Genomic DNA, 26,533 nt, shown 5'->3' on the forward strand with positions numbered 1-26,533 from the left:
TCATAGCAAAGAGGGGCTGGAAGGGACCTCGAGGAGGTCCCTGCTCAAGCCCTGAATAACCACCTGTCCGACCTGCTCTTGGAAAAAACTGCCAAGGATGGAGATCCCGCAGCTTCCCTTGCTAGCCTGCTCCAAGGCGGCACCCTGCTCAGACTCAAAAAGTCCCTCCTCGTCTCCAGCCCAAATCTCCCCTGCTGCAGCTTGAGGCCATTGCTCCTCCTCCTAGAGAAAAGTCCCGCTCCATCCTCTCTGTCATTGCCCTTCCGGGATGGGAAGACCGTTACCAAATTCCCCTCTCCGTCGGTGATCAACAGTTATTTGAAAACTGTTGTCAAACTCCCCTCTCCAGACTACAGCAGGAAATATTGACCCTTACCCCACCTGGCCCCACCTGTAGGGCAGCATCGCCAGGGGTAGACATCTGGACGTGGCCCCGCTTCTGCCAGCTGCAGGCAGAGCCCCTCCGAGCCCCGCGAAGCCCCGGCCCTCACCTGTGCACACAGTTGATAGCCTCCAGGTAAGCCAGGGCCTTGCCAATCTGCAGCGCATATAGGATGAGCGTCAGCACCTTCAGCGAGTTCTTGTTGTGCTCCAGGTACTGCCCCAGCTGCAGGGTGGGGAGACGGTGAAGCCCAGCTGTGCTGGAAGGGGCTGTGGGCAGGGCAGGTGGGGACGGGCGGGTGGCCGGGGATACTGGAGGGAGACGTGGTGTGTGAGATCAGGAGCCCAATGCCTTCCAGCCCTACCCCGGTCTCTTGAGAGAGCAGAGGATCATGGGAACACAACCCTATGGGCGTAGATGGGGAGGGGAAACTGAGGCACAAAAAGTCTGTGAGGTCCTTGCAGTGGAGGGAAACCGCTCTAACCACTCAGCCATGCTCCCTCCATCCAAGGGAGGTGGTTGAGGGGCACCCCTTGTCCCAGGTAACCCTGGAGGGGTCCTCGAGAGACCCCCCCCAGTACCCCCCAGCTCACCTCCCCATAGGGGTACAGCTCCATGATGATCCAGATGCGCTCCTCCTCCGTGATGCCGATGAGCCTCACGATATGGGGGTGGTCCAGCTTCTTCATCAGCACTGCGGACGAGAGCCCCCCCCAAGGGCTCAGGCATGGGGACCCCGCTGGGACCATCCCAGACCCTCCGCAGTAGAAGCAGGAGAGACCACACAGCCAGCCGGCAGTGGAGGCAGAATAGCCCTGGGGTCCACTCATGTGCTAGAGGAGCTGGTTGGGCTCATTTCTTGCCCTACAGCCAGCCCATGGGCTACTGACCTCCTCCAAATTCCCTGGCTCCAGCTTCTCCACCAGCTCACCCCCACCCCATCCTCTGCCACCAGCCAGGGCTGTGGGGTGGACCTAGGGCTCTGCCTACCCGCTTCGCTCATGAACTTCTCCTTGTTCTCAGGGCTGCAGTCGTTCTTGCAGGTCTTCACAGCCACGTTGATCCGCTCCCCCTTCTGGAAGGAGAAGCTGGGTCAGAGGGGGCCGCGCTGCCCCTACACCACGCCCCCGGCATCCTGCACTTGCTGGGGGCAGCTGGAAAGGCTGAGCCGACTCACCGGGTTGGTATAGATGCCTTCATACACCTCCCCGAAGAAGCCCTCACCTAGGATCCTGCCCAGAGTGACGTCCTCCCGGGAGATCCCATACTGCTGGACTGCGGGGACAGAGAGCACAGAACAAGAGGGCTCAGCACAGCCAGCCAGGCTTCCCACTGAGATCTGGGGGGGGGTCCCAGCTTATCCTAGGGTGCCAGGACACTATGGGTTAACTGTGTGGTTGAGGGGGTGTGAGGTCATACCCCTTACAGACTGAGGGTGGTGTTACTGGTTACCTTTAAACCATTGCACCAGCATTTATGGGAGCGTTGATGCATTAAAGGGTGTTAAATTGTGCTAAGTACTCTCTAAGTGGCTTAAAGTTACGCCACTTTGAGTGAGGGTTATCTTTGCGCTGTCCTACCTAGCTCGAGCTAGGGTGTTGTCAGTCTGCTCTGTGGAGATGTAGGGCCCCTGTACACATGCAGGGAGCCTGCTCCAACGCCCTGGAAATCTGATTAATCGAGTCTGGTGGAGCGTGGAAAGTGATGCACTCCAGCAGCCTCGTGCCCCACGTGGATCAGCATTGCCACGCACCTCCGCACTGCCAAAACGGCAGTGGGGCGCTTTGAAATAAACACATCAGCTGAGCTTTACTTAAAAGCACCCTATCACCAATTTTTTTCAGTGCAGGAACACGTGGTGATGCTGATACATGGGACGTGCAGGCACTTTTAATTAGCACAGTTCACTAATTAAAATGCCCAGTGCGGTGTGCAAGAAGACGTGTAAAAAATGCCCCAAGCGACCAATTTGTAGTCATAAACTCCTGAAGAAGTGGGGCTGGCAGGGAGCTGCAAAAGTCACATCTAGTCCAAGCCCTGCCTGAGGCAGGATCAGCCCTGTGCAAACCAGCCCGGACAAACCCAGTGTCCGACATCTGAGCAACACGACACAGTCAGCCCTGACACAGGACCAGGCATGACACCGACCCTGTCCCAGGGAGAGCAGGGGGACAACACCAGCTAATGTCGTGCTTCTACAAAAGATTGTTAATATACACCCAAAACGTCCCAGGCAGAGGGAGGGCCATGCTACAGAGGGAGGGAAACCCCCCAGTCTGTACCAATCCCTTTCTGACCCCAAATGCAGCATGGGTCTGACCCTGAGCAGAGAGGCAAGACCCTCTAGCCGGGACCCTGTGGGGTTGGTCCCAGCAGGAGCACTGACACAGCCCAGTCCCCATCCCCAGTCTGGGCTGCAGCCAACACCTTGTGCCTCTGGGGGAGGCTTAAAAACCCCCAGACATGTAGCAGAAATGTGGGGAGGGGGCAACCGGCAAAGCCCATAAGCCTGGGAGACCCCGTAGCAGAGCACAAGCATCATTGCACCTAGATCATCCCCCACCAGTGTCTGTCCACCCTCTCCTTGACACCTCCAGGGATGCAGAGTCCCCCCTTCCCCGGCATCTCCCTGCTCTGCCACCGCAGACGTGTTTCCTGATCTCCAATCGAAACCTACTTGGCTGCCACTTCAAGCCACTGATTCACGTCCTGCTCTCTGCAGCGTGAGAAAACAGCCGCTTTCCCTCCTCTTTACGGCAGCCCTTCAGGTATTCGAAGACTGATGTCCCAGTCCTCCAGCATCCCAGGATGCATAGCTCCCAACCCCCTATCCCTGAGAAAATTTCCACCCTCCCTGGGGGTGGTACCGGTCCCAAGCCAATACCCCCACCTGCCCCCCGCTGTGGATCTGACCACAACCCACATGGCACCATGCTGCAACTTCCACGGATCCCAGGAGACCGGATCCAGGCCTGTGATTTAGCATGGTTTAAAAGTAATAAGAGCAGCCCGAGTCACCACCACAGCTATGGGGGCAGCATGCAGACAACCCTGCAGCAATCAGGAATAAGCTCCAGGCTGAACTGAGCTTGCTGAGGACCCCTGCCCTTGAACTGGGTGCCTCAAAACTGCTGTGGGCCTGGGGCCAAGGAATAAAAGGGGTTAGGGCAGCCCCTGTGCACCAACCCCAAGCAAGTCTGGATGTGATGGAGGGAACAGGGTGGAAAAACCCTGCAGTCAAAGCCCTGTTGGACGCAAAGCAGAAAAGGACCTGGGGGGACAGGGGACAAGGAGCTGAACAGGAGCCAGCAGCGTGCCCGTGGTGCCAAGAAGGGTAACAGAATCCTGGGCTGCATTGGCAGGAGTGTTGCCAGCAGATCGAGGGCAGGGATTCTTCCCTCTATTCAGCACTGGGGAGGCCCCATCTGGAGTCCTGTGTCCAGTTGTGAGCCCCCACTACAGAAAGGATGTGGATAAATTGGAGAGAGTCCAGCGGAGGGCAACGAAAATGGTTGGGGGGCTGGGGGACAGGACTGGGGGGAAGAGGCTGAGGGGACTGGGCTGATTGAGTCTGCAGAAGAGGAGCCCGAGGGGGATTGAATAGCAGCCGTCACCTCCCTGCAGGGGGTTGCAAAGAGGATGGAGCTGGGCTGTTCTCAGTGGGGGCAGATGACAGGACAAGGAGCAATGGGCTCAAGCTGCAGCAAGGGAAGTTGAGGTTGGATATTGGAAAAATCTTCCTCATGAGGAGGGTAGCACAGGAACAGGCTTCCCAGAGAGGTGGTGGAGTCTCCATCCTTGGAGGTTTTGAAGACCCGGCTAGACAAAGCCTCCACTGGGATGATGTAGCTGGGGCTGGTCCTGCTTGGAGCAGGGCATTGGACTGGATGGGACCTCTTGAGCTCCCTTCAAACCTCATTTACTCTGATCCTATTCTGTTGTCTCTTATCCTACAGGGAAGCTGTGTTCCTAGGGTGGCTGACAGCCCCGTTCTCCCTTCCCACGACATGGAAGGGGAGATACCCTCAGCCCAGGGCACAGGCCTAGAGCAGCCAGCTCCTCTCCCTTGCAGCTGGGATGTGTCCCACCAGCAACCAGGTTCTGGCAGACCCAAGGGCAAAGGCCGGAGGAGCAGGCAGGGCACCTACCTCCAGACCTGGGTCTCAAACCTTCTTCGGGGATCTCAGCATAGATGTCCGAGTCTAGGGCAAAAAGCTCATTTTAGGCGGCCATAAGATCAAAGCCTCATGTACAGGTTTCTGCTTGTAAAAAACACCAGAGCCCTGGCCCCTGGGCTTCCTCCTCCCATCCAAATATCCTCCTGCAAGGGGCTACTCCAAGGGTCCCAGCTCAGAGCCCCCCCATTCCTGCCCACCCCAGCTTGCTCAGCCTGCTGCAGCCTTTAAAGCAGCAATCCCAGCTGGGCTTGCACTTCTTGATCTGCTGGGCCAGGGAGAGGTGGGCTGCCTAGGTCAAGGGATGCTGCCTGGCTGTGCCCTGCACTAGATCTGCAGGGGAAGGCATCCTGGAGGCAGATGGGACCAAGCCCAGGGCTGCACGGAGAAGGGCTGGACAGGCTGGACTCTGTTAGCCCCTAGGGCAGACGGGCAATAGGAGAGACCCAAAGTGGAAAGCTTGCATGCGTGTGTGTGTGTGTATGGCTGGTCCCTGTTAAAAAAGGAGCTGAGATCCTGTCTCTGTCGCCAGCCACAAAGCTCCTGTCCCTCCATCTTCTGTGAGCTGTCTGGTTGCCTTGCCGGCTCCTGGCTGCACTTGGGTAGGGGAAGAAGAGGACGAGACTCACCGATGCTCATGCTCTCAGTCAGGGTGGACCGTCTGTCCTCGACGTCCCTAAGCGACGGGGAACAATGCAGCTCAGAGTTCATCCAGCCCCTGTCTGTCCCTCCATCTCCCCACCCATCCCTCCATCTCCTTCCTCCATCAAGGGGGTTTCCTGGGTGCAATCTGAACCCTGTCTCAGCTGCCCCGTGCTCACGGGTGGCTCTGATGGCCACACGCGGTGACAGCCCGGGGTCTTCTGGAAGATGAAGCAGCTCCTTGGCATTGCAAGCTGCTTGTGGACATCCCTTGGATGGCGATGACTACTTACTGCATGGGGATCTGGGGCAGGCTGATCCTCTTCTCGGTCTCTGTGGGGAACAGCAGGGAGAAGGGGTTTTGTTGAGTATCTTTATCTACCAGACCCCGGGTGCTTGTGCACCTGGGAGGCCAGACTCCAGCACAGACCACGAGTGCAATGAGTGCGACAGGTCTCAGACAGGACAGATGTGCACCCCACATGTGCGGGGGGACGGGGCTGGGGCTGGGAGGCTCAGGGGAAGGAGCGATGGGCAGAGGTGACTGAAGGAGGCTCTCAGCAGGGACCGACCGGTGCCGGCAGGGAGCGAAGGAGCTCGGGAACATCACGGGGAACGTCTCACCTTTCTTGGGACGGAGGATGAGGGAGGTTTCCGGGTCTCCCTGCAGGCGACAGTAGCCGTCGATGAGGTCAGCCATGTTCTCCGCCTCGGCCAGGGAGGAGGTTTTAATGGTCAGGGACTGCGAAACGAGGAAAGGAGGGGGGTGAAATCCAGGTGAGTGTCTAGACATGGGCACGTTCACATGGGCTCGGCTAGAGATGACCCTAAAATGAGACCAACTACCCCCTTCCCAGCTCTAATCCCCAGGGGCATCCAAGCTGGTCACAGCCCAGATCCCTGGGGTAACTCCAGGTTTCAGCTGCTCGGTCTCCCCAGCAAAGAGAAGGGGATGGGAACGGTAATAGGGCTCGCTATTCCAGCCGGGTTGGGTGTGACCTTATCTCCCCCAGTCCCGAAGGGCAGGAGCAACGTCCTGGTTTCCCTGCTCCCGTCATCCCGGTGCAATCCCCAGGTGCTCCGCTTCTCTCCCCTGCATCCCCTCCCCTTCCACCTTTTCTCCCAGGCTTCACACCCTGCAGAGATCCCCACTCGGGGCCCGGCACTCCTTCTTACCTGGGGGGTCCCAGAGAGCCCCAGCTGCAGCACGGCTGTGCCCTCCTCCATGCTGGAGCACTTGATGGACTTGATCTGCTTGAATTCAGCGAGGCAGGTGGGCTGCAAAGGACCCGTCACCCCGGCAGAGTCAGAAGATACAGAGGGACTTAGGTACCCCCCCAACACACAACACAGACATACACACGCGCATAGCCCAACGCCCCACAGGCCCAAATCAGAGCCTTGCAAGTCTGGTCCATCAGTCCCATCCACCATGGGATAAATGCTCACGATACATTGCAACAAGGGAGACAGGGCCTGGGGTTTAGGAACTAGCCTCTTGCTCGGAGGGTGATTCAGTCCTGAAGCGACTGAGCCTCCACTGGAATATGGATTAACACAACCACAGCTCAGGCCATACACAAGTCATGCAGAGGCCTTGCTAGTGCACTGAACCAAAGCAGCCCTCAAAGAATACAGAATGAGGCATTGCTACATGGCATGCACAGAAGTGCTGGGGAAGTAGCTCGTTAGTTTGAGAGGTGCCTCCAAGCCCAACAGGTAGAGGGTCTTCTTCACTGTGTCTCCAGTCCACCCTTTCTGTTTGGCCTGCTCCCAATGCCCTGCACAGGCCACTGCTTCTGGTGTTGGTGTTGCCAGATCGCGTGAGGTGCATTGTGGTGCTACAGGGCATCTCAGAAGATGATCCCTGGTTTGCTTCTCCGGGTCAATTGTATACAGGTTCCTGTTCAGCTTCTTGTTCCCTGCCATCCCCAGGTCCTTTTCTGCACAGCTGCTGCCCAGCCGGCCACCCCCAGCCTGCACCGGTGCATGGGATTGTTCCCTCCTACGTGCAGGACTTTGTATTTGTCCTTGCTGAACCTCATGTGATTTCTTTTGGCCCAATCCCCCAATGTCACTCTGAATCCCAGCCCTGCCCTCCAGTGTATCTACTGCACCCCCCAGCTTGGTGTCATCTGCAATTTGCTGAGGATGCATCCATCCCATCTTCCACATCATTCATGAAGATATTGAACAAAACTGGCTCCAGGACCAAATCCTGGGGCACTCCACTTGATACCAGCTGCCAGCTCCCATTGATCACCACCCATTGAGCCTGACAGCCCATCCAGATTTCTATCCACCTTCCAGTCCATTCATCCAACCTAAAGATGTGTTAGTGATGGGTGAGCACTGGGATGTGTCTGCTATAAACAAGAAGCCATCTGATCCATGTACACAAAGGGACATGGGAACGCTGCATACTCTGCACTGGGCTTAGGGGTTTGTGTTCATGCCTGCACCACCTGTATATGACCCGGCTAGTGCCATGGACTGGCTGGCCATGGACAGTAGTGTCTAGACTTGTTTGTGGACCATAAACCTGTCCCCGCTCTTTGCCACCAAGCCTGTGGTCTCTTTCTTGTAACAGGGAGGCCATTAGGGCCGCATCATAGCCAGTCTCCAGACAGAGAAATCCTGACGTGACTCCCAAACAACACTAATGCAGTCGGATAGCAACGCTGATGGAGTCCACCATGACACCAATGGACTCCATTAGTGTTGCTATCTGACTTCATTAATCACCAAGTGACTTCCTGGAGACCTGCATCCATCACTGGATGGTTTAAAGTGCAGGTCAGACAGGCATGGCCCTGCCTTGAATAGAGGGCTGCACCAGATGGACTCCCAAGGTCCCCGCCGGCCCTGTTTCCTAGAACCCACACCCAGCAAGGCCCTACAAAGAGCAAAACTCATGCTCCTGTCCCATAGCCAGCAGGACCCACACCCAAGCTGTGGGCAGGGGTAGGTGTATGTATCCCCGCTTCCTCCTCCAGGGACCACCCAGCCCTGACCCCCTCCGTACCTTTGCTTCCTTGCTCGTCATCTGCCGAATACCCTTGGGCCCAATGACCAGGTCCACGGTGATGTTCCACCCTTGCTGGAAGGGAAAAGAAGGACACCGTTATGGACTTTGCTCCCCTGTCCCACTATCTCCAGCAGGAGGTTGGCTAGAGAAGGGCAGCAGGGAGGCATGGGTTGCCCAAGGGGCCTGGACTGAGACCCCTTCTGGGCCAGGGTAACTCAGCTGAGCCCCTGCAGGGCCCATGGAGGTGAGACACCAAACGTTGCTACATTAGCTTCCCCGTAGCTGCAAATTGGGTCCATGCTGCAGATACCAAGCCAACCCATTGCCCTGCTGTTAGTGGAGACAGGATTTGAACCTGCGCCTCCCAGTGCATAGGGGAACATGCATTCACTCCAGCTTGCTCTGTACTGGGACGCTGGGTTGGACATGGGTAGCAAAGCACTGGAACAACCTGCCCAGAGAGGTGGAGGAGTCTCCACCCTTGGAGGTTTTGAAGCCCTGGGTAGACAAAGCCTTGGCTGGGATGATGTAGTCGGGGCTGGTCCTGCTTGGAGCAGGGGGTTGCACTGGATGTGACCTCCTGACATCCCCTTCCAAGAGCCCCAGGGGTGTGTGTGGATGCTTAGGACCCTCTCGGCATCACAGGGGTGAATTCTGCTCAGCCCGACCCGTCTGGAAGGGGAAATGCACTAGCACCCACATGGACTAGCAGCCACAGCAAGGGTTTCCAGGAGGAAAGAAATCCCCCAGGGGGATGTTTCCTATGGCTTGGCATTGCCCTGCAGGGAATTATCCCCCTCCCTGGTGCTGCCCCGAAGGTGCCTCCCAGGGCTCAGTCCCAGAGCAGAAAGCGGAGGGCTCAGATGGCGCGTTCCCATTTGGAGCAATGCAACTCCATGCTGCCATCCTCCCTACACCCTCGTCTCTTCCCCAGCCTCTACAGTGACCTGCACAGCCGGGAGCTTGGAAATAGCCAGCGGCATGCTATCAGTGGTCCTTGTGGGGCTCCCAGCTCCCCGCTGCCCTCCGCCCTTCTGCAGAGACCAAGCAGGGAGAGGCAATCTTGCCTTCACCGTGGTGAAAAGCAAGCATGGCTCTAGTGAAACAGCACTGCAGAAGCAAGCCCTTGCTAAGGTACAATTCAGCCCTCGGATGGAGGGTCCTGTACAAGACATCTAGATATAAGTGGAAGTGCTCGTGGCCGCGGGGCTGGGACTACCGTACACTCGTCCATCACCCATGCTCGCATCCGGGCTCTGGAGACACACGTCCAAACTGGACCCAGTACAGAGGAGGCCACTAGGCCTCCTCATGCCATGGCTAGACATGGACTGTGCCCTCGGTCCCTTGTTTTCCCTGGAGAAAGGGAGGGTGCCTGTGATGCTTTGGGAGCCGCGAAGGAGGGGAGTTTGTGAAGTTTCAAAAGCAGGTTTCAAGAGCATTTGCCCAGGCTGGTTCAATCAGGGAGCAGAGGTCTCCTGCCAGGCACTGTGATGCCCTCTGCTCTGCATTTCCTCCCCGATGACTTCTCCAAAGAAAACCCCATATTGCCCAGACCATAGCAGGGCTTGCCTCATGAAGTTTAGGCTACAAGGGGACAAGGCTGCTGTCTGTAAAGGCACGAGGGGGAAAGACCACAACCGATGGGTAGTAGGGGGAGATGATAAAGGGGCACACTGTATATGCCAGCCCCAGCCCCACGCCCCAGGACCCGGCCGCAGGGCAAGGACTCACGACCAGCTCGCAGCGGTAGGTCTCCTGGTCGATGTGGGTGAAGGCGGCGAGCGTGTTGAGGAACTTGAGGATGCACTCCTCCTCGCGCAGCAAGGCGTACTGCTGGAAGGTCTGCTGGATCATCTTCCGAAACTGCTTGGGCTGCGGGATCGAGGCCAGGGAGTCAGCTGGGCCCCGCTGCCCTGCCCCAGCTCGGGATAAATACCCTCGCCAGAAAGCATGCACCTCCCTTCAGTCCTGACCTGCAGCCCCAGCCCTGCCCTGCCAGGCCTCACCCAAGTGCTGCTGATCCCCCTCTATCCCCACATCCAGGGGCTCGCACTATGCCTGGATCTCAACCCAAAGCCCTGCGCTCCCGGTGCACACCTGCACTCAGTTCTGGCAGGGCTTTCCCACATCGAGCTGGGTCCTTCCAGAGGACAAGGCTAGATAGACCCATTATATGGAAGTTTCTCCACGTAAGGTAAATGGGCTGAGAGTAGAGGGCCAGCATGGAGTCTAATCCTTAGCGCGGAGTCTCAGGTTTCCACAGGGGCCGTGTTTCACCCTCCTCTCCCAAGCGGCATGCACAGAGCTGCCCTCGGAAGGAGCATTTCCTCCCAAATCTGACCCCAGGTGTCCCACCCGAGACGCCCCTCACCTTCAGATTCTCCTGCATCTGCTTTGGGAAGAACAGGTCCAGCCCAACCTCCTTCCTGGAAGGCAGAGAGCGCGAGATTAGCCATCCCCCAGGACCGTCTCCAAAGCCGCCCCTGCGATCAGCATTTTAGAGGAGCTCGGGGTACCGTATTTTCACGCAGGCAACATGTACCTTCCTCCCAAAAACGAGTTGCTGGAATTTACAGTGTGCAGTGCATGCCAGAAATGTGGGAAGAGCCGTTTTGGCTGCTTACGGGGCCAAAGCAAAAGTAAAATCTGCAGCCACCCACAGGGAACAGCACAAACGAGCAAGCCCAGGGGCTGTTGCTTAGTTATTTAAACCAAGGAAAGATTATTTTTCCTCTTCATTCTGCCTTCCAACACAAGGGGTGTATTTGATTCCAGGGTGTTGTATGTGAGAAAATACGGTATTTTACCATGAGCCCTCCTGATCTGTGGCTGGTGAGAGGGACAATGATTAGACCAGGGTATTACAAGGGGGTCGTGAAGGTTTTGCCCTCCGTTGGCTAGCAAGTCATGCCTGGATTCATCCCCACTTGATGGATAACTGAAGTGAAGCTCTCAATCTCCTTCCCAGTGAGGGGGGCACCCAGTTGGCACCAATGTTGGCACCAGAGAGAAACCCAGGCTGATGAGCTATGGGTGCTGGACCCTCAGCCCCATCAGTGGTCCCGGTAGCGCAGGGAAGGGGCTTTTCAGTAGCATTTTAAGGGGCACGCCTGTCTCTGTACCATCCTGGGACCTCTCAAGGATGTCCCACTCCATCATCCTGACCAGGATTTGGGATCTCAGGAGAAAAGTCTTCACTGTTAGAGCAGGGAGACAGCGGGAGAGATGCCGGGAAGGTGGAAGGTGTTCAAGAGGAGGGTGGACAGATCACCCCTCTTCACCCCCGTCCCTCTTACGTTAGTCCCTCTGTATTTCCCTCCTGGCTTTGTCATCTTTTTGGTTCATCCCTCTTAACATCCACTAATAAAATGCCTTGCTCTACAATGGGGATTTTCCAGGCTTCTGGGCTTTGGTGCTTGCCCCATGCATCTGGAAAGGACTTTCCCTCCCTTTTGCTGCTACACATCCGGGGTTTGGGGGGCTTTTTGCTTTTCATACAAGCGCCAGGTGCTGCTGCAACCCAGGCTAGGGATGGGGACTGGGCTGTGCCCAACCCTGGAGCTGCCCTTCTCCCCGGACCACCATGGTTTTTAGGTTACATTGAGGAGGTCTCTGTGGAGACCAGGGGAGGAGAAGCGAAGGAAAAATACAATAACGGGTGCTAAAATGCACCCACTTACTCCAGGAATTCAAAATTGGACTTCTTATCCAGCGCGTTGTGAGGCATGTCCTTGTAGAACCTCCTGCGGGGAGAGCGGGGGGTCAGACATCGATGCCCCCATCTCCCACGCCTCCATCCCCCCGGGCAGCGGGTCCCACAGGCCCAAGGAAGGCCTTAGTGCATGGGGGCAGACACCAGTGACATTGGACAGTTTCCTCCTCCCAGTGAGAAGACTGCCCAGCCCACGAGCTGCATCTCCTGGCACCGAATATGCATCTGCATCGCCTGGTACTCAGCGTCTGCCGTGACTTCCAGGCTCAACGCTGCTCCCAGCTGCGGCCACGGACAGGAGGAGCAGAGGGATCTCGACAGTGCTTCCCCTCGTCTAACGCTCCCACAACACTAGTGACACCAGTGCATGCTTGTATCTTGACCATGCCTCCTTCTTCAGCACCCTCTTTCTCCTGGCCTTGCTCCATATGCCTGCATCCATCATCTTGGTGCAAGGCAACATGCAGACTGCTTTGCACTTTCCCAACTCACTGTGTCCCAGAGGAATAGACATCGGGCACAAGTAGGGAAAGTATCATGATGCCCCTTTATAAGCCCATGGGGCATCCACCCCTTAAATCCTGTGCCCAGCTCTGGTCCCTGCACCTCCAAAGGGAGGTAGAAGAACCGGAGAAAGTGCAGAGAAGGGCAACAAGGATGATGAGTGGCATGAGGAGAGACTGCAGAGGCCAGGCCTGGTCGGTGTAGAAAAGAGATGCTTGAGGGGGAACCTGAGAAGGGTTCACAACATACTAAATGGTGAAGAGCAAGTCACTGGGGATTTATTAGTGACTGCCTCTCAGCATGCAAAAACAGGGGGTTACAGAAAGAAATGAGCAGGGAATAGGTTTAAAATGAGCACCAGGCAGTTCTTTTCCACCCAACGTGGCATTAAAGCGTGGGGCTCGTGGCCACCTGATGCGGTGGGAGCTGAGAGTTCAGCCAGATCCTCCATAGCCCCCAAAGGCAGGTGTCTGGCTAAAAAGAGCCCTTCGTCCCTACTCCAGACGACACGTACCTGAGCTCAAGGCAGCCCAGCTGCAGGGCCATGCCCTCGCTCACTTTGCTGGCGTAGTTCTGCATGTAGTCGCTCCGGAGCTGCAAGGAGAGAGAGGGAGACATCAAGAGCCTGGGCACCTCCATCCCCAGGTTGCCCTGGCCCCGCTCGTAGCCAGCGGCCTGAGTGTGAATGCAGCAGGCATGGGGCCAGGAGACATGTCCTGACTGGAGAGTTTAGATCTACAAGGAACAGCATCCTCTCTTGGGCTTCCTGGATGCTCAGGGCAGAAGGGATCCCACCGGGCACAGCCCAAAACTTCTCTACTTTAGCAGCTTCATGCTTCTGGCCTGTTCCTCGAGCCATCGCAGCTAAAAACAGGAATGCTACAAGAGCTGCAGCCCAGGTGACACCGGCATCTGCCATTGCAGCTGGGAAAGCCACAAACCTCCGTGAACGACAAAGCCCAGCTGAAAAGCTCAAGCAAGAAACAAGACATCATCTGCGGGGGATTTACTGCCTGCAGCCTTCTGTCCGCGGACAATAGCACCTGTCACACCATCAGCAACCCAACACGACACCAGCAGCACCCACCCATGACTCAGTCTGAGCTATCTGCTCTCTTCAAGGTCATCTACGTGGAGAAGACACCGGTGCATGGGGAATCAGAAGGATTCTTCCACTGACTTTGCACCAATTCATCCACAGTCTCCAGAAACCCACCTTGCGCTCCCTTCCCAGCCACAAACACATCTCCAGGATGACAGAAGTTGCAACCCCCCGGTTAATAGACCCACACAGTACTTGGAAGAAAGTGAAGCCATCCAAATCAGGGGATAAAGGAGGAGATAGTCACCCATGCATGTAAGGATTGCATTGAGGAGGTGGAGAGCTGGCTATTATAAGAGACTCCTCACCGCTCTTGGACTGAAAGGCATCCTCACCTCCATCCCCACAATGCACACACTGATCCCTCATTCTCCTACCCTAGGAATATTTTTCACAAGAGTTTTTCAGGATTCACAATCAGGGAAACCCTGGCAGATCTCTTGTATCCAACTCACTGAAGAACCAGAGGGGTTTCTAGCAGCCATCGTCAGACCGCTCATACTGAAAAGGCCAATTTTCTACAAGCCGCAGCAGACTTCCTCCATCAAATCCACAACGTAAACCACTTCCTTGCCACCGGTGATATCTGCAGCATGCATACAAACTTCCTACACCATGAAGGCATTGCAGCCTGCCTGAAGTAACTGCAAGAACGGGGCAACACAGGGATGCCGAACCGCAGCATATTACACAACTCATCACTCTCGGTGGTTTTACTTTCAGTGAATGACTTTGAGCACAGAGACGGCCCCTCAATATGCAACCTCTCCAGGAGCCTCTCTGAAAAAGAGTTTTTTAAGGAAAATGCACCTCCCAATCTTTACTATTCACCATCTGGACTTATTTATTGATTCCCACCAGACCTTCAGAAGCTACCACCTTTCCAGCCAACTCTCTCTGGACTGCTCCAACATCCACATCAGCTTTCTAGGGACCAGGGTCCTCCACCAGAAGGACAACTGCATGCCGAAAACCCGCCGACACCTACAGACACCGTCACTAAATGAATCACCATCCCACATGCACCAAGAACACCTTGATCTGCAGCCAGGCCTCAGCTGCCGCCGCATCTGCTCTGAATAGAGTACACAATACCTATCTCACCAGCCTAAAACCTGCTTTTTTGGCCAGCAAAGTTGCATCTTTCAACAAGCTGGTAACAAGCTATTATCCTTGAAGAAGACAGCGAGACCAGCTGCCCACCACTGGGGTCTCCATCCTTGGAGGTGCCTAGGAGAAGCTGGGCAGGGGGACTATCTGTCTGGATCCTAGACAAGGGCCTGGACTAGATGATCCTGACCGTCCCTCCCAGCCTTGATTCTGGGGCTGCTGGTTTCAAAAGGAAGAAAAACCCACGTATTCCCCTGGTTTATGAATGGGTGGGTGCTCAGATGTGAAGGCCAGGAGATGCGGGAACCCAAGGCAAGGGACACAGCAGCACAGATTCATCATGGGGCCATACAGGTAAGTGGCATGGACCCCACTTAGGCCTGCGGAGGACCAGCCTCGAGAGCACAGATGATCTGACCTGCTGGTAGAAATACAGCAAAGTGGTCCTGTCCTCCATGAAGCGCTCCATGTAATCCTCAGGCAGGTAGCGGATCTGAAGGTCATACCTTAAAGAAAATAATACCCCAACGATTCAGACCCCTTCAAGACCCTGCAACCAGCACTGCTTAAGCTCCTCAGTCCTGACCTGACACCCCCCATCCTAGACGGTCCCGTGATGCACAGGGACCCACCCCATAAAACTAAACCCAGGTGTCCAGCTTGGTCAGCCCCCGTTGCTGGCAGTGTCCTTTCCTAGGACGGAGATGGGACCAGCGTGCCCCCCTCCCCGAGCGCTCACCTCCACTCGGCCTCGAGATGCAGGCACTCGTACTTCTCCTGCACTTCCCCCACTGTCAGCGCCGGGTGCAGCCAGTGGATCTCGTCCGACTTGACGTGCTTGAGACGCAGCCCGTAGCACTCGGCCAGCTCGATGTCGGGCCCGATGCGGCCGCTCAGAAGGATGGAGTTGATGACCTCCTGCGGGGAAAGCAGGGTGGGAGTGGGGTGAGAACAGCGCGGCCCCTTCCCCAGCGTGGCACCCTCCCCGTATTGCAGCCTCATCCTCTTTGCAGCAGAGGCTGCCTGGTTTGCACGTCCGAGGGTTCACGGGGTCAAAACAGATGTCACCCTGGAGTCAGTTCTGATTGAGTGTAACCACACAGCCCAGCGGTGGTCCCCTGTGGCAGGGGTGGGTGTGATGTGTGGTGTGTGTGACGTCTGGTGTTGCATCAGGGTTGACGGGAGTTTTGCTAAGAGTTTAAATTGCGGATTTATCCGGGGTGCTTTGGATAGAGCTGATTTGCCTCAAGCAGGGGTTTGGACTAGATGTGACTTCTGCAGCTCCCTTCCAGCCCCATTGCTCTAGGATTTCTGCAATTATGGATGTGTCTGGGATGGTTTGCACAGGGCTGATCCTGCCCCAGGCAGGGGTTGGACTAGCTGTGACCTGTGCAGCTCCCTGCCCGCCCCGCTTCTCTAGGACTCTATGACATGCAAAGCTGGTGCCCAGCATGAATGGCAATGACCTTGAATTAGTCAGGTGCATCCCAAGGGCCCTCTTGGATACCCCACAAGTAAAAGGGGACAGTGGGTTTGTCTGTAGGATTTCAGGAAAAAAGACATCATCCCTGGAGGAATCAGGGGGCTGGGGCTTGACCCCAGATCTGTTTATCCCGGGCTTTGACTCGCACCAAAACCGGTGCAGGACCATCCTTTCCACCCGCAGCTTGCCTGGCAATGAACCCCAATGAGCTAGGGTTGTCCTGGGAAAACGGGTCCTCTTGGATACTTCACAGGCACTTAAATGGGCCGGCGGCATCCCAAGATAAAAGGCTGTGTCCAGGGAGAAGTCCAACATCTATCTTTAGCTTCTTTTTACCCAGGTCTGCATAGAGCAAAGGACCCGAATTAAGGCGTACAGGAGTGTCGAGGCTGCACTAGAGGGTGCTACAGGACCGCTTGCCGATGACAGCTGGAAGAGCTGCTCTGCTCCCATCCTCCCAGCCCCGGCTGCTGCGCTCAGTGATTTACCAAGCCTTGTTGCAAGAACAGGCTGTACTTTAGACTAGACCCGGTGCGCCTGATGCTCAGATGGTGTCTTCAAAGTACAGCCCACGAGAAAAAGGCTCAGAGTTGGGGGAAGGGGACTGCATTTATTTCCTATGCATTTGGCTTTGCTATGAAAACTTTAGGGTATTTTCCCCCCACCCTCTGAACTACAGCAGGAGTGTCGGCTGTGTGAGCAGTCAGCACTTGTTCGTGGAAAGAAACGTGGGCGAGATGGCTTGCTAGAAGGGCAAAGATAGGGGGAAGGAAGGGAAAGTGCAGTGCTTGAGAGTTTATAGCTCTAGACTTGTTTTCAGGGTCACAGACACGCCGGGCACCTTGTTTGGGCACGGCCAGGCGGTCCAGGGTCACGCTGAGCCAGCTTCAGCCTGCGCCTTATCACCGGGGCCTTGGAAAAGCCGCCGAAAGCCACCCCCCCCCATGGACGTTTGCCATCTATTTGCATAAGGCACAAGGAGCTGGATCCCTGGCAGGCATCAATCCATGCTCTCGGGGTGATTTCAGGGGGATCCTGCCTGCCTGGCCCAGCTCACTCATTCCCCCTCCGTGCCCCCCAGCCATGGGGCAGGCCCCCCAGATCTGAGACCTACACAGCTCAGAGCTCCCCACATCCTTCAACTCCTCGTGGCACGGCCCAAAATCCCCTCCAAGCAAGAGCCCCAGTGGCAGAAGAGAGGAGGCAAGAAATGCTTCTGCCAAGGAGGTCCTAGCTCAGCCAGGGCTTCAGAGGAGATGCACGACAACCAACAGCCTTGAGCTCTCGGGCCCGGGAAAGATGCCATGCCACCTTTCTGCAAGAAGGAGGGAATTATTCCTACAGTCCAAGCAGGGCAAAAATCACTGAGCCCCCAGCTCCACAGCTCCACGGGATGCAGCATCCTTTTCCACCTTGCTGAGAGCTGTTAAAAACTGGGTGTGCTTCCCTTCCGTTCGGCACTGGGGAGGCCACATCTGGAGTCCGGTGTCCAGTTGTGAGCCCCACACTACAGAAAGGATGTGGACACATTGGAGAGAGTCCAGTGGAGGGTAATGCAAATGGTTGTGGGGCTGGGGGACAGGACTGGGGAGGAGAGGCTGAGGGAAATGGGCTGATTGAGTCTGGAGAAGACAAGACCGAGGGGGATTGAATAGCAGCCTTCACCTCCCTGCAGGGGGGTTGCAAAGAGGATGGAGCTGGGCTGTTCTCAGTGGGGGCAGATGACAGGACAAGGAGCAATGGGCTCAAGCTGCAGCAAGGAAAGTTGAGGTTGGAGATTAGGAAATGCCTTGTCATTAGGCGGGTGGTGAAACACTGGGACAGGCTACCTAGCAAGGTGGTAAACTCTCCATCCTTGGAGGTTTTGAAGACCCGGGTAGACCAAGCCTTGGCTGGGATGATGGAGTTGGGGCTGGTCCTGCTTGGAGCAGTGGGTTGGACTCGATGTGACCTCCTGAGGTCCTTTCAACCCTCATTTCTATGAGACTACTCCAGAGGCAGCTGCATTTCAGCGCACAGGGAAGTGATGCCATAGGTCATCGGTAAATCATTTCCAGTGCTCACCTGGGCTGGGAGGCAGGTTGTGAGCCCAGTTCATCCCTTGTGGCATCACACTAGTGTCCAGAAGGGAATTCTCCCCTGCCTATCTCCGGTGTCTCGCTGGCGCTGGCTGTTCTGGCAGGTCCTTGCTCTATGTGCAAAACCCTGCCAGGATGCTGACTTCCACCTCCGAGCTGGGAAAGTCAGAGGGAGAGAGAGGCAACCAGACTGTGCAAGATGGGTGGGCAGGATGGCAAGGGTAGAGAAGTCCAAGGCCAGGACCAGAAAGGAGCTGGTGGCTTCACCCTGAAGCCCACGCTCCCCAGGCCTTTCAATGCTTCTGTCTGCACAAGACCCTTCTCCTCAGTTCATCCCAGCGACGGCACCTTCTCCGTCCCTCCAGATATTTCCATCTCTGTCTCCTCCCAGTTGCAGAAAGACCTCTCAATGGGTCAGAGTCAGCTCTGGACCACGAGGTACCACCGCATCCCAGCTGCCTTTGCTAGCATGATGGGGGTATGGTAATAAATGCACAGAGCTGTATAGGGGGGCCCATCCATTGCAAGGCTGGGACAGCCAAGCAAACATGCCTCAAGCCTGGGGAGATATAGAGATGCCTGCAAAGAAGAAGCAACCAAGGCTCTGGCTGGATGAGGCAAGCAAGGAAACTCCTGTATGGAAGATGCCCCAGCAAGTTGAGAGCCCCTTTCCCCTCCCCAGGGGCCAACACAAAGTGGTGAAAGTTGAGCACAGAGCAGAATGAGGCCGTGGGGTTGCTTTATCCTCCAGCACAAGAAGAAAACTGCAGGCCTAGACCTGCAGCCGGTTTCACAAGCTTGAATTTCCAACAGGAAATCCTGTTTGCACACAGAGAATGGCCATCTCAAGCCATGAGACAGGGCAGCGGGGAGGAAATAGTAGCAATACCAGCAACAACAACAATAATAATAATAGCACCCCCAAGATCTTCGAATGTTCCTGCCAATAATTCACTTTGCTGCAGTTTGAAGGGTGAGATGAATTGGTGCTGTCTGACCGGGTACCCATGAGCATGCCTGGAGACGCCCCACGGAGTCAAAACTTTGGAGCGTGCATCATCATGCATCCCACACCCCTCACCAGAAACAGGGGCTGTGCTCTGGGAATGCCTCCCCCAAGCCAGCTGGTGGATCTGGGGCAGTAATGAGGACCGGGCAGCCTGCAGATATCTCTGCACTGATTCCCTGCACGCCAAGACCCAGCTTTGCTGGCTGGGGACGTTAGCAGGTGGGTTTCTGTTCCCAAGTACATGCTGTCGCAGAAAGCCCAGGAAACAGCCTCAGTCTGCTCCCTGGGTACAGCACAGCTTGCAGCTCTCTTGAGCTGCTACGTTTAATCGACTATGATCTCATAGTCATCAGCAAACGGGATGAGCAGCCGCCCATCTTTTTCCCTGTCCCAGAGCTGGTAACTCCTCTGACAGTGCAGAGGGTCTGGATCGGTCCATCCAGCAGCCAAGCAAAATGATATTTTGATAAAATTTTCTTTCTAAGAGGCAAACAGATTCAGCTCTGTTTCATTCACCAAAAACCAGGCTTGTCAAATCTATGGCCCATGGACTGGATCCAGCTCATAGAGGATGGATCTGGGGCTGGGGACAGTGCTGTGCCAGTGCTCCTGCTGGGATTCAAACCCAGGGGTCCTGGCTGGAGGGTCTCGCCCCTGCGCTCAGGGGCAGACCGATGCTGCACTTGGGGTCAGGAAGGGATTCTCCCCCATGGTCACATTGGTACATAGTAGGGGGTTTTGCCTTCTTCTGCCTGGGATGTCTCGAGCGTATATTAACACCGTTTTGCAAAAGCAAGATGTTGGCTACTGTGGCCCCCCCTCCTTTCCCCATGGCGGGTCGGGTGTGATGCCTGGTGCTGTGCCTAGGTCAAGTTTTACGAAGAGTTTAGATAACGGGTTTTATCGGGGATAGTTTGGATCCTGCCTCAGGCAGGGGTTGGACTAGACGGGAGCTCGGGAGCTCCCTGCCAGCCCCGCTGCTCCGTGATGCTACGAGTCTGTGTGGGGCCGGTCTGCGGGCCCGGTCTGACCTGGTGACCAGTTCTGGCCTGTGGCACTGGAGGACCTGAATGCAAATGCCCCTGGCTGAAATGAAAGCCTGAGGATAACTTTGCACTGGATCGGCTAGAATATTTTTCTTTGTTTTCAGGGTAGGTGAGTTTATTAAACACTTACATAACCTTCCTCGAATTGGCCCCCAAAGGTTAATTGGAAATGAAAACCCAAACTATTTCCTGTAGGAAACATTTGGACCACTCTGATGTTTCCAAAATTGCTTTCTTCCCACCACTTATGGCCAAAACCATTTGCGGATTCAGAGTACAATCGGGCTGGCAAAGCCCTCCAGCATCTCTCTTGTTCGGGCCCTTCTCAAGGCAGCATCATTCCTGACTGAGCCGTCCCAGAAGTGTCTGTCTGACCTGCTCTTAGACATACCCAAGGACGGAAATGCCAGCGCCTGCTCCAGGGCTGAACCAGCCTCACAGCGAGGAAGTTTTGCTCATCTCCAGCCTACGTTTCTCTGGTTGCAATTTAAGCCCATTGCTCCTAGTCGTAGAATCGGAGACAATGAGGGTTGCAGGGACCTCAGGGGGTCACTTCTAGTGCAACCCACTGCTCCAAGCAGGACCAGCCCCAACTACATCATCCCAGCCAAGGCTTTGTCTACCCGGGGCTTCAAAACCTCCAAGGATGGAGAGTCCACCACCTCTCTGGGTAACCCACTCCAGTGCTTTTCCACCCGCCTAGTGCGAAAGTTGTTGCTAATATCTAACCTCAACTTCCCTTGCTGCAGCTTGAGCCCATTGCTCCTTGTCCTGTCATCTGCCCCCACTGAGAGCAGCCCAGCTCCATCCTCCTTGCAACCTCTCTTGTCTTCTCCCATCCCCTGGGGCCACCGAGAATACAGGCTCCCCTTCACTGCTAACCCAGAGCACCATTTGACCTTGCAACCGAAGCGGAGCTGGCCCTGTGCTGTCACCAGGCCTGAGCTGGGCCTGGCTGGACAGACAGTCCTCTTGGCAGGTCAGGGGGCCCATGAGGACAGGCTGGCCTGTGGCTTCCCTGCATACCCCAGGACCACCGAGGCATAAAATGCTCCATCAACGCTTGCTCTGGGGCAGCTCGGAGGATGTGGTACCGGGCCCCAAGGCTGTCAGTGGCGGGGACAGCTCGGGGTTGAAAGCCAACTGCTCCGGCATGTACCCTCCCAGCATATCCCCCTGCCCTGGGTGCAGGACTGCCTAATCTCCCAGCTCCACCCGCAGCAGAGCTGGGCTGTCAGGCACTGTCCCACTGCTCCTCAGACCTCAGGGGCAACAACCTCCTACTGCTCCCGGCAGTGGGAAGAACTGCTCCTTCACTGCTTTGGTACCAAAGACCTCCATGGTAGTTGGCCTTGGTGTCTGGACAGGCTTGGCTATGCTACTTTCCAGCGGGCTATCGTGCACAGAGGCCTGGCAAAGCATCTCATGGTTTATTCATGCATGTGGACGTCCCTGGGATCTCATCGCTCCACCTCCCCGCCCGCGTGCTGGGATGCCCGGCCCCCGCGCTTCGCCCCTTACCCGGATCTCGGTGAGCACGGTGCACTTCACCAGCTTGAAGTTCTTGCCCATGTTGAAGCTGTTGCTGTAGAAGCACACCTTGAGGATGCGCACCTCCTCCTTTTCCAGGTCCATGGGCACCATCACCAGGCTGGAGTCCAGGGTCCCACCCAGGCTGCGGAGAGAGGTCCCCCGGAGCCGGCTCAGGGCCTCTGGGTTTCCCGACATCCTGATGAGGCCCGAGGGGCTAAGAGCAGAGCATCACTGTCCTGCGGGAAGAGACAGAGGTGCATGAGTGAAGGAAGAAGGCAAACAATTTAAAAATGTTGAGATTTGGTCACAAAAGAGAACGGTGCATTTTGGAAACATGGCATCTCAACATTCTTGCCTGTGAGAGGTACACCTGATTTCCCTCTCATCCCAGCTAGAAACCCCATCCACCCCGTTCATCCCTATGGGAGGTAGACCTGGTGTCCCTTGTGCTCCAGCCAGACACCCATCAACCCCATACATCCCTATGGGAGGTAGACCTGGTGTCCCTTGTGCTCCAGCCAGACACCCATCAACCCCATACATCCCTATGGGAGGTAGACCTGGTGTCCCTTGTGCTCCAGCCAGACACCCATCAACCCCATACATCCCTATGGGAGGTAGACCTGGTGTCCCTTGTGCTCCAGCCAGACACCCATCAACCCCATACATCCCTATGGGAGGTAGACCTGGTGTCCCTTGTGCTCCAGCCAGACACCCATCAACCCCATACATCCCTATGGGAGGTAGACCTGGTGTCCCTTGTGCTCCAGCCAGACACCCATCAACCCCATACATCCCTATGGGAGGTAGACCTGGTGTCCCTTGTGCTCCAGCCAGACACCCATCAACCCCATACATCCCTATGGGAGGTAGACCTGGTGTCCCTTGTGCTCCAGCCAGACACCCATCAACCCCATACATCCCTATGGGAGGTAGACCTGGTGTCCCTTGTGCTCCAGCCAGACACCCATCAACCCCATACATCCCTATGGGAGGTAGACCTGGTGTCCCTTGTGCTCCAGCCAGACACCCATCAACCCCATACATCCCTATGGGAGGTAGACCTGGTGTCCCTTGTGCTCCAGCCAGACACCCATCAACCCCATACATCCCTATGGGAGGTAGACCTGGTGTCCCTTGTGCTCCAGCCAGACACCCATCAACCCCATACATCCCTATGGGAGGTAGACCTGGTGTCCCTTGTGCTCCAGCCAGACACCCATCAACCCCATACATCCCTATGGGAGGTAGACCTGGTGTCCCTTGTGCTCCAGCCAGACACCCATCAACCCCATACATCCCTATGGGAGGTAGACCTGGTGTCCCTTGTGCTCCAGCCAGACACCCATCAACCCCATACATCCCTATGGGAGGTAGACCTGGTGTCCCTTGTGCTCCAGCCAGACACCCATCAACCCCATACATCCCTATGGGAGGTAGACCTGGTGTCCCTTGTGCTCCAGCCAGACACCCATCAACCCCATACATCCCTATGGGAGGTAGACCTGGTGTCCCTTGTGCTCCAGCCAGACACCCATCAACCCCATACATCCCTATGGGAGGTAGACCTGGTGTCCCTTGTGCTCCAGCCAGACACCCATCAACCCCATACATCCCTATGGGAGGTAGACCTGGTGTCCCTTGTGCTCCAGCCAGACACCCATCAACCCCATACATCCCTATGGGAGGTAGACCTGGTGTCCCTTGTGCTCCAGCCAGACACCCATCAACCCCATACATCCCTATGGGAGGTAGACCAGGTGTCCCTTGTGCTCCAGCCAGACACCCATCAACCCATACATCCCTATGGGAGGTAGACCTGGTGTCCCTTGTGCTCCAGCCAGACACCCATCAACCCCATACATCCCTATGGGAGGTAGACCAGGTGTCCCTTGTGCTCCAGCCAGACACCCATCAACCCATACATCCCTATGGGAGGTAGACCTGGTGTCCCTTGTGCTCCAGCCAGACACCCATCAACCCCATACATCCCTATGGGAGGTAGACCTGGCATCTCTCTTGGTAGGCAGGCACCCTGGCAACTCTATTCATTATGGGAGGTAGACCTGGTGTCTTGGGAAAATAGTAATTTCAACAAAAGTGGAGAGGGGAAGAAACCTCCACTCTGCTAAAAAAAATAACTAACTAAAACTGGACATCTTTACCTCCAGCCAAAGGAGGCATGTCAGGTTGAACCAAAGCTTTCTGTTTTTTTCCCCTGGAAAATGTCTGTTTGATTCCACCTGAATCAGGTTTTTTTGGTACGGGTTATGAGGTTTGGGAGTTATTTTAACCCATCTTCAGTTCAGCTACTGAAATGAAAACCCTGTTATTCGCCCAGCTCTGGCTCTCGGCCTCTGTCTGGCTGCGAGGAGGAGTCCCGCATGCTACCAGGCTGATTGACTTGGCCCTTGCTTAACACCTCTCTCGATCATTAGCTTTATGATCTAGCCCCAGGGTAGCAGCTCAGCAGCGAGACGGGACTTTTTCCCTAACAAAGCCGTCGTGATTCCCTGATACAATAAACCCCGTGATGTCAGGGCCTATGTAAGTCAGAGCTGCCTGCCTTCCCCAGCAGGAGCTGGGAGCCCATCCGCCAGCACACAAACCAGATTGCAAAGAGGTCACAGCAAATCACCCCTGAGATGCAGCCACTTCTGGGGTGGAGACAATGCAGGAGAAGGGGGCGAAGTATCTGCTCACCACATCGGAGGAGGGATTTGAGGGGGGATGACACTGCCTATCCAAGCAGAGAGTGCAGGGAAGAGGCCAGGGAGTGGAGCCAGGGAATCACAGAAAATTCAGGTTGCAGGGACCTCGGGAGGTCACATCTAGTCCAACCCCTGCTCCAAGCAGGAGCATCCCAGACTAAACCAGCCCAGACAAGTGTCTGCCCAACCTGCTCTGGAAAGTGTCCAAGGATGGAGATGCCACCACCAAGGATGGAGATGCCTGACCACCCCCCGGGGCAGAAAGTTCCTCGTCTCCAGCCTCAGTCTCCCCTCTGCAGCTGGAAGCTGCTGCTCCTAATCCTGTCCCGAGGCCATGGAGAAAAGCCCACCTCCATCCTCTCTGTCATCTCCCTGCAGGGATTTGGAGACTGTCATCAAATCCCATTTTGATCTTCTTTTCTGAGGGGGGAATGTCATAACAGTCATCAGATCCCTGAAGGGGGATTATATAGAGGATGGAGGTGGGATTTTCTCTGGGGATGGAGAGGATGCACATGGGCTTTTTCTCTGTGTCATGAATATGCTTCTCGGCTCCTTCCCACTATCGTGCCAGCCATCACCCTGTCCTGATCTCAGTGCAAAGGAGTTTCCGAAGTCACACTCGGGAAGCCTTGTGCAAACTGGGGTTGTGTGCACGCAGGGAGCCCTGTGCCCTGCTCCAACAGGGGGGCACAAAACTGGTGCCACATAACCCAGGGGACCCTTCGGGGTCCATCAGCCATTGCAAGCTCTGATCTCACTCCTCACCAGCTCACCGAGGTGCCTTTGCTGCACTGGTCTGTAGGTGAGTGTCCGGATCCCAGGGAAAGCTTTGCATTGTTCTGCACCAGACTTGCAAAGGGAGCCGGGGGGATGCACTAGAGATAACCACCGGGGTCTTCTCCATCTCAAATGCTGCTTATTCCAACTAAAGCCTCCCTGCATCAGTTATCAAGCAGCGGAGAGGTGCAGCAAGCATGCTCCCTTGCAACACCGAAGCTAGAATAACTGCAGGGTTGCACTGCTCAGGTCTCACTGGGGGCCTGAGGGTGTTACTGGGTAGCAAAGCAGCAAGGTGCATGGTCCAGGCCACAACCCATGAGAAGGGTTTACTAGATATGACATGGCAAAAGGAAAATCAATAGGGATTTATTATTAACCATCTCTTATCAGACAAGAACGAGGGGGCACCACGTGAAATAAGTTGGCAGTAAGTTTAAAATGAACACCAGGGAGCTCTTTTCCACCCAGCATGGTATTAAAGTGTGGGGCTCATGGCCACTGGATGCGGTGGGAGCTGAGAGTCCAGCCAGATGCATTAAGAGGCTGGACACGTCCTTGGAGGAAAGGGGCACTGTTGAGCAGGGAGTGAGGGGCACGGCCTGGACCTTCAATGCTGGAGGCTGCAAGGGAGAGAGGAAGAGGGGAAAACCCGGCTCAGACCCTGCTCCCCCCCCTCCAGCCTCTGCTCTCTGCCCCCCTGTGACACAGGAGACTGGGCACGACGGACCGAGGGTCTGGCCCAGTACACAGCTGTTCTGATGTCCTTATCATCTCCTCTGTCAGCTCACAACTTCGGCACCAGCACCTTCAGCTGGGCTGCACTGGGCCGAGCCAGCTCTATGGAGAACCTGAAGCAGGTACAGGTATCCGAGTCCATGCCACCCGGCAGGTGCTGCAGCTGGGCCAACTCATAAAATGCATTTGCCATCCAGTGCAGGGAGCAAAGGGCACGCTGAGAGCAATAGTGCAAGCTGCCTGTGCAAGCCCAGCTCACTGCACCACATTGCACTCCATTGCATAGGCTGCCACTTGGGAAAGGAAGAAGTCACTGCAGGAGCATGACAGCAGAGGATCCCAGAGGAGAATAGGGTTCATCAGCCAGCGGTCAGGAGCAGAGCATGCTCTTGGCACCCTGGCGAGAGGCTGGAGTCCAGGAAAAGCCAGTTGTTTCACTTCCAGAGAAGGCCCCATGCCAAGTGGGTAGCAGCGTGCAGCGATCCGGGACAGGAATG

At 55.9% G+C, this 26,533-nt stretch overlaps 1 protein-coding gene across 9 annotated transcripts in view; it reads right to left on the reverse strand.

Moving 5' to 3' along the window:
* PTK2B (protein tyrosine kinase 2 beta) overlaps nt 1-26,533 on the reverse strand; it is a 95,310-nt gene that overhangs the window by 22,913 nt on the left and 45,864 nt on the right. For all 9 annotated transcript variants that reach the window (XM_025193667.1, XM_025193674.1, XM_025193673.1 and 6 more), the window contains exons 2-18: nt 21,796-22,043; nt 15,398-15,576; nt 15,077-15,164; nt 12,961-13,040; nt 11,911-11,973; nt 10,602-10,656; nt 9,962-10,102; nt 8,225-8,299; nt 6,376-6,477; nt 5,824-5,941; nt 5,493-5,532; nt 5,187-5,233; nt 4,531-4,584; nt 1,560-1,657; nt 1,373-1,457; nt 976-1,076; nt 492-607 (exon numbers count right to left, since the gene is read on the reverse strand). In XM_025193667.1, coding sequence (XP_025049452.1) covers nt 492-607; nt 976-1,076; nt 1,373-1,457; nt 1,560-1,657; nt 4,531-4,584; nt 5,187-5,233; nt 5,493-5,532; nt 5,824-5,941; nt 6,376-6,477; nt 8,225-8,299; nt 9,962-10,102; nt 10,602-10,656; nt 11,911-11,973; nt 12,961-13,040; nt 15,077-15,164; nt 15,398-15,576; nt 21,796-22,002 — 1,649 coding nt within the window. In that variant the 5' untranslated portion in view covers nt 22,003-22,043. The remainder of the gene's footprint in view (nt 1-491; nt 608-975; nt 1,077-1,372; nt 1,458-1,559; nt 1,658-4,530; nt 4,585-5,186; nt 5,234-5,492; nt 5,533-5,823; nt 5,942-6,375; nt 6,478-8,224; nt 8,300-9,961; nt 10,103-10,601; nt 10,657-11,910; nt 11,974-12,960; nt 13,041-15,076; nt 15,165-15,397; nt 15,577-21,795; nt 22,044-26,533) is intronic.

This window comes from Alligator sinensis, unplaced genomic scaffold (assembly GCF_000455745.1).
Source record: "Alligator sinensis unplaced genomic scaffold, ASM45574v1 scaffold1603_1, whole genome shotgun sequence".
In the NCBI taxonomy this organism is placed as follows: domain Eukaryota; kingdom Metazoa; phylum Chordata; order Crocodylia; family Alligatoridae; genus Alligator; species Alligator sinensis.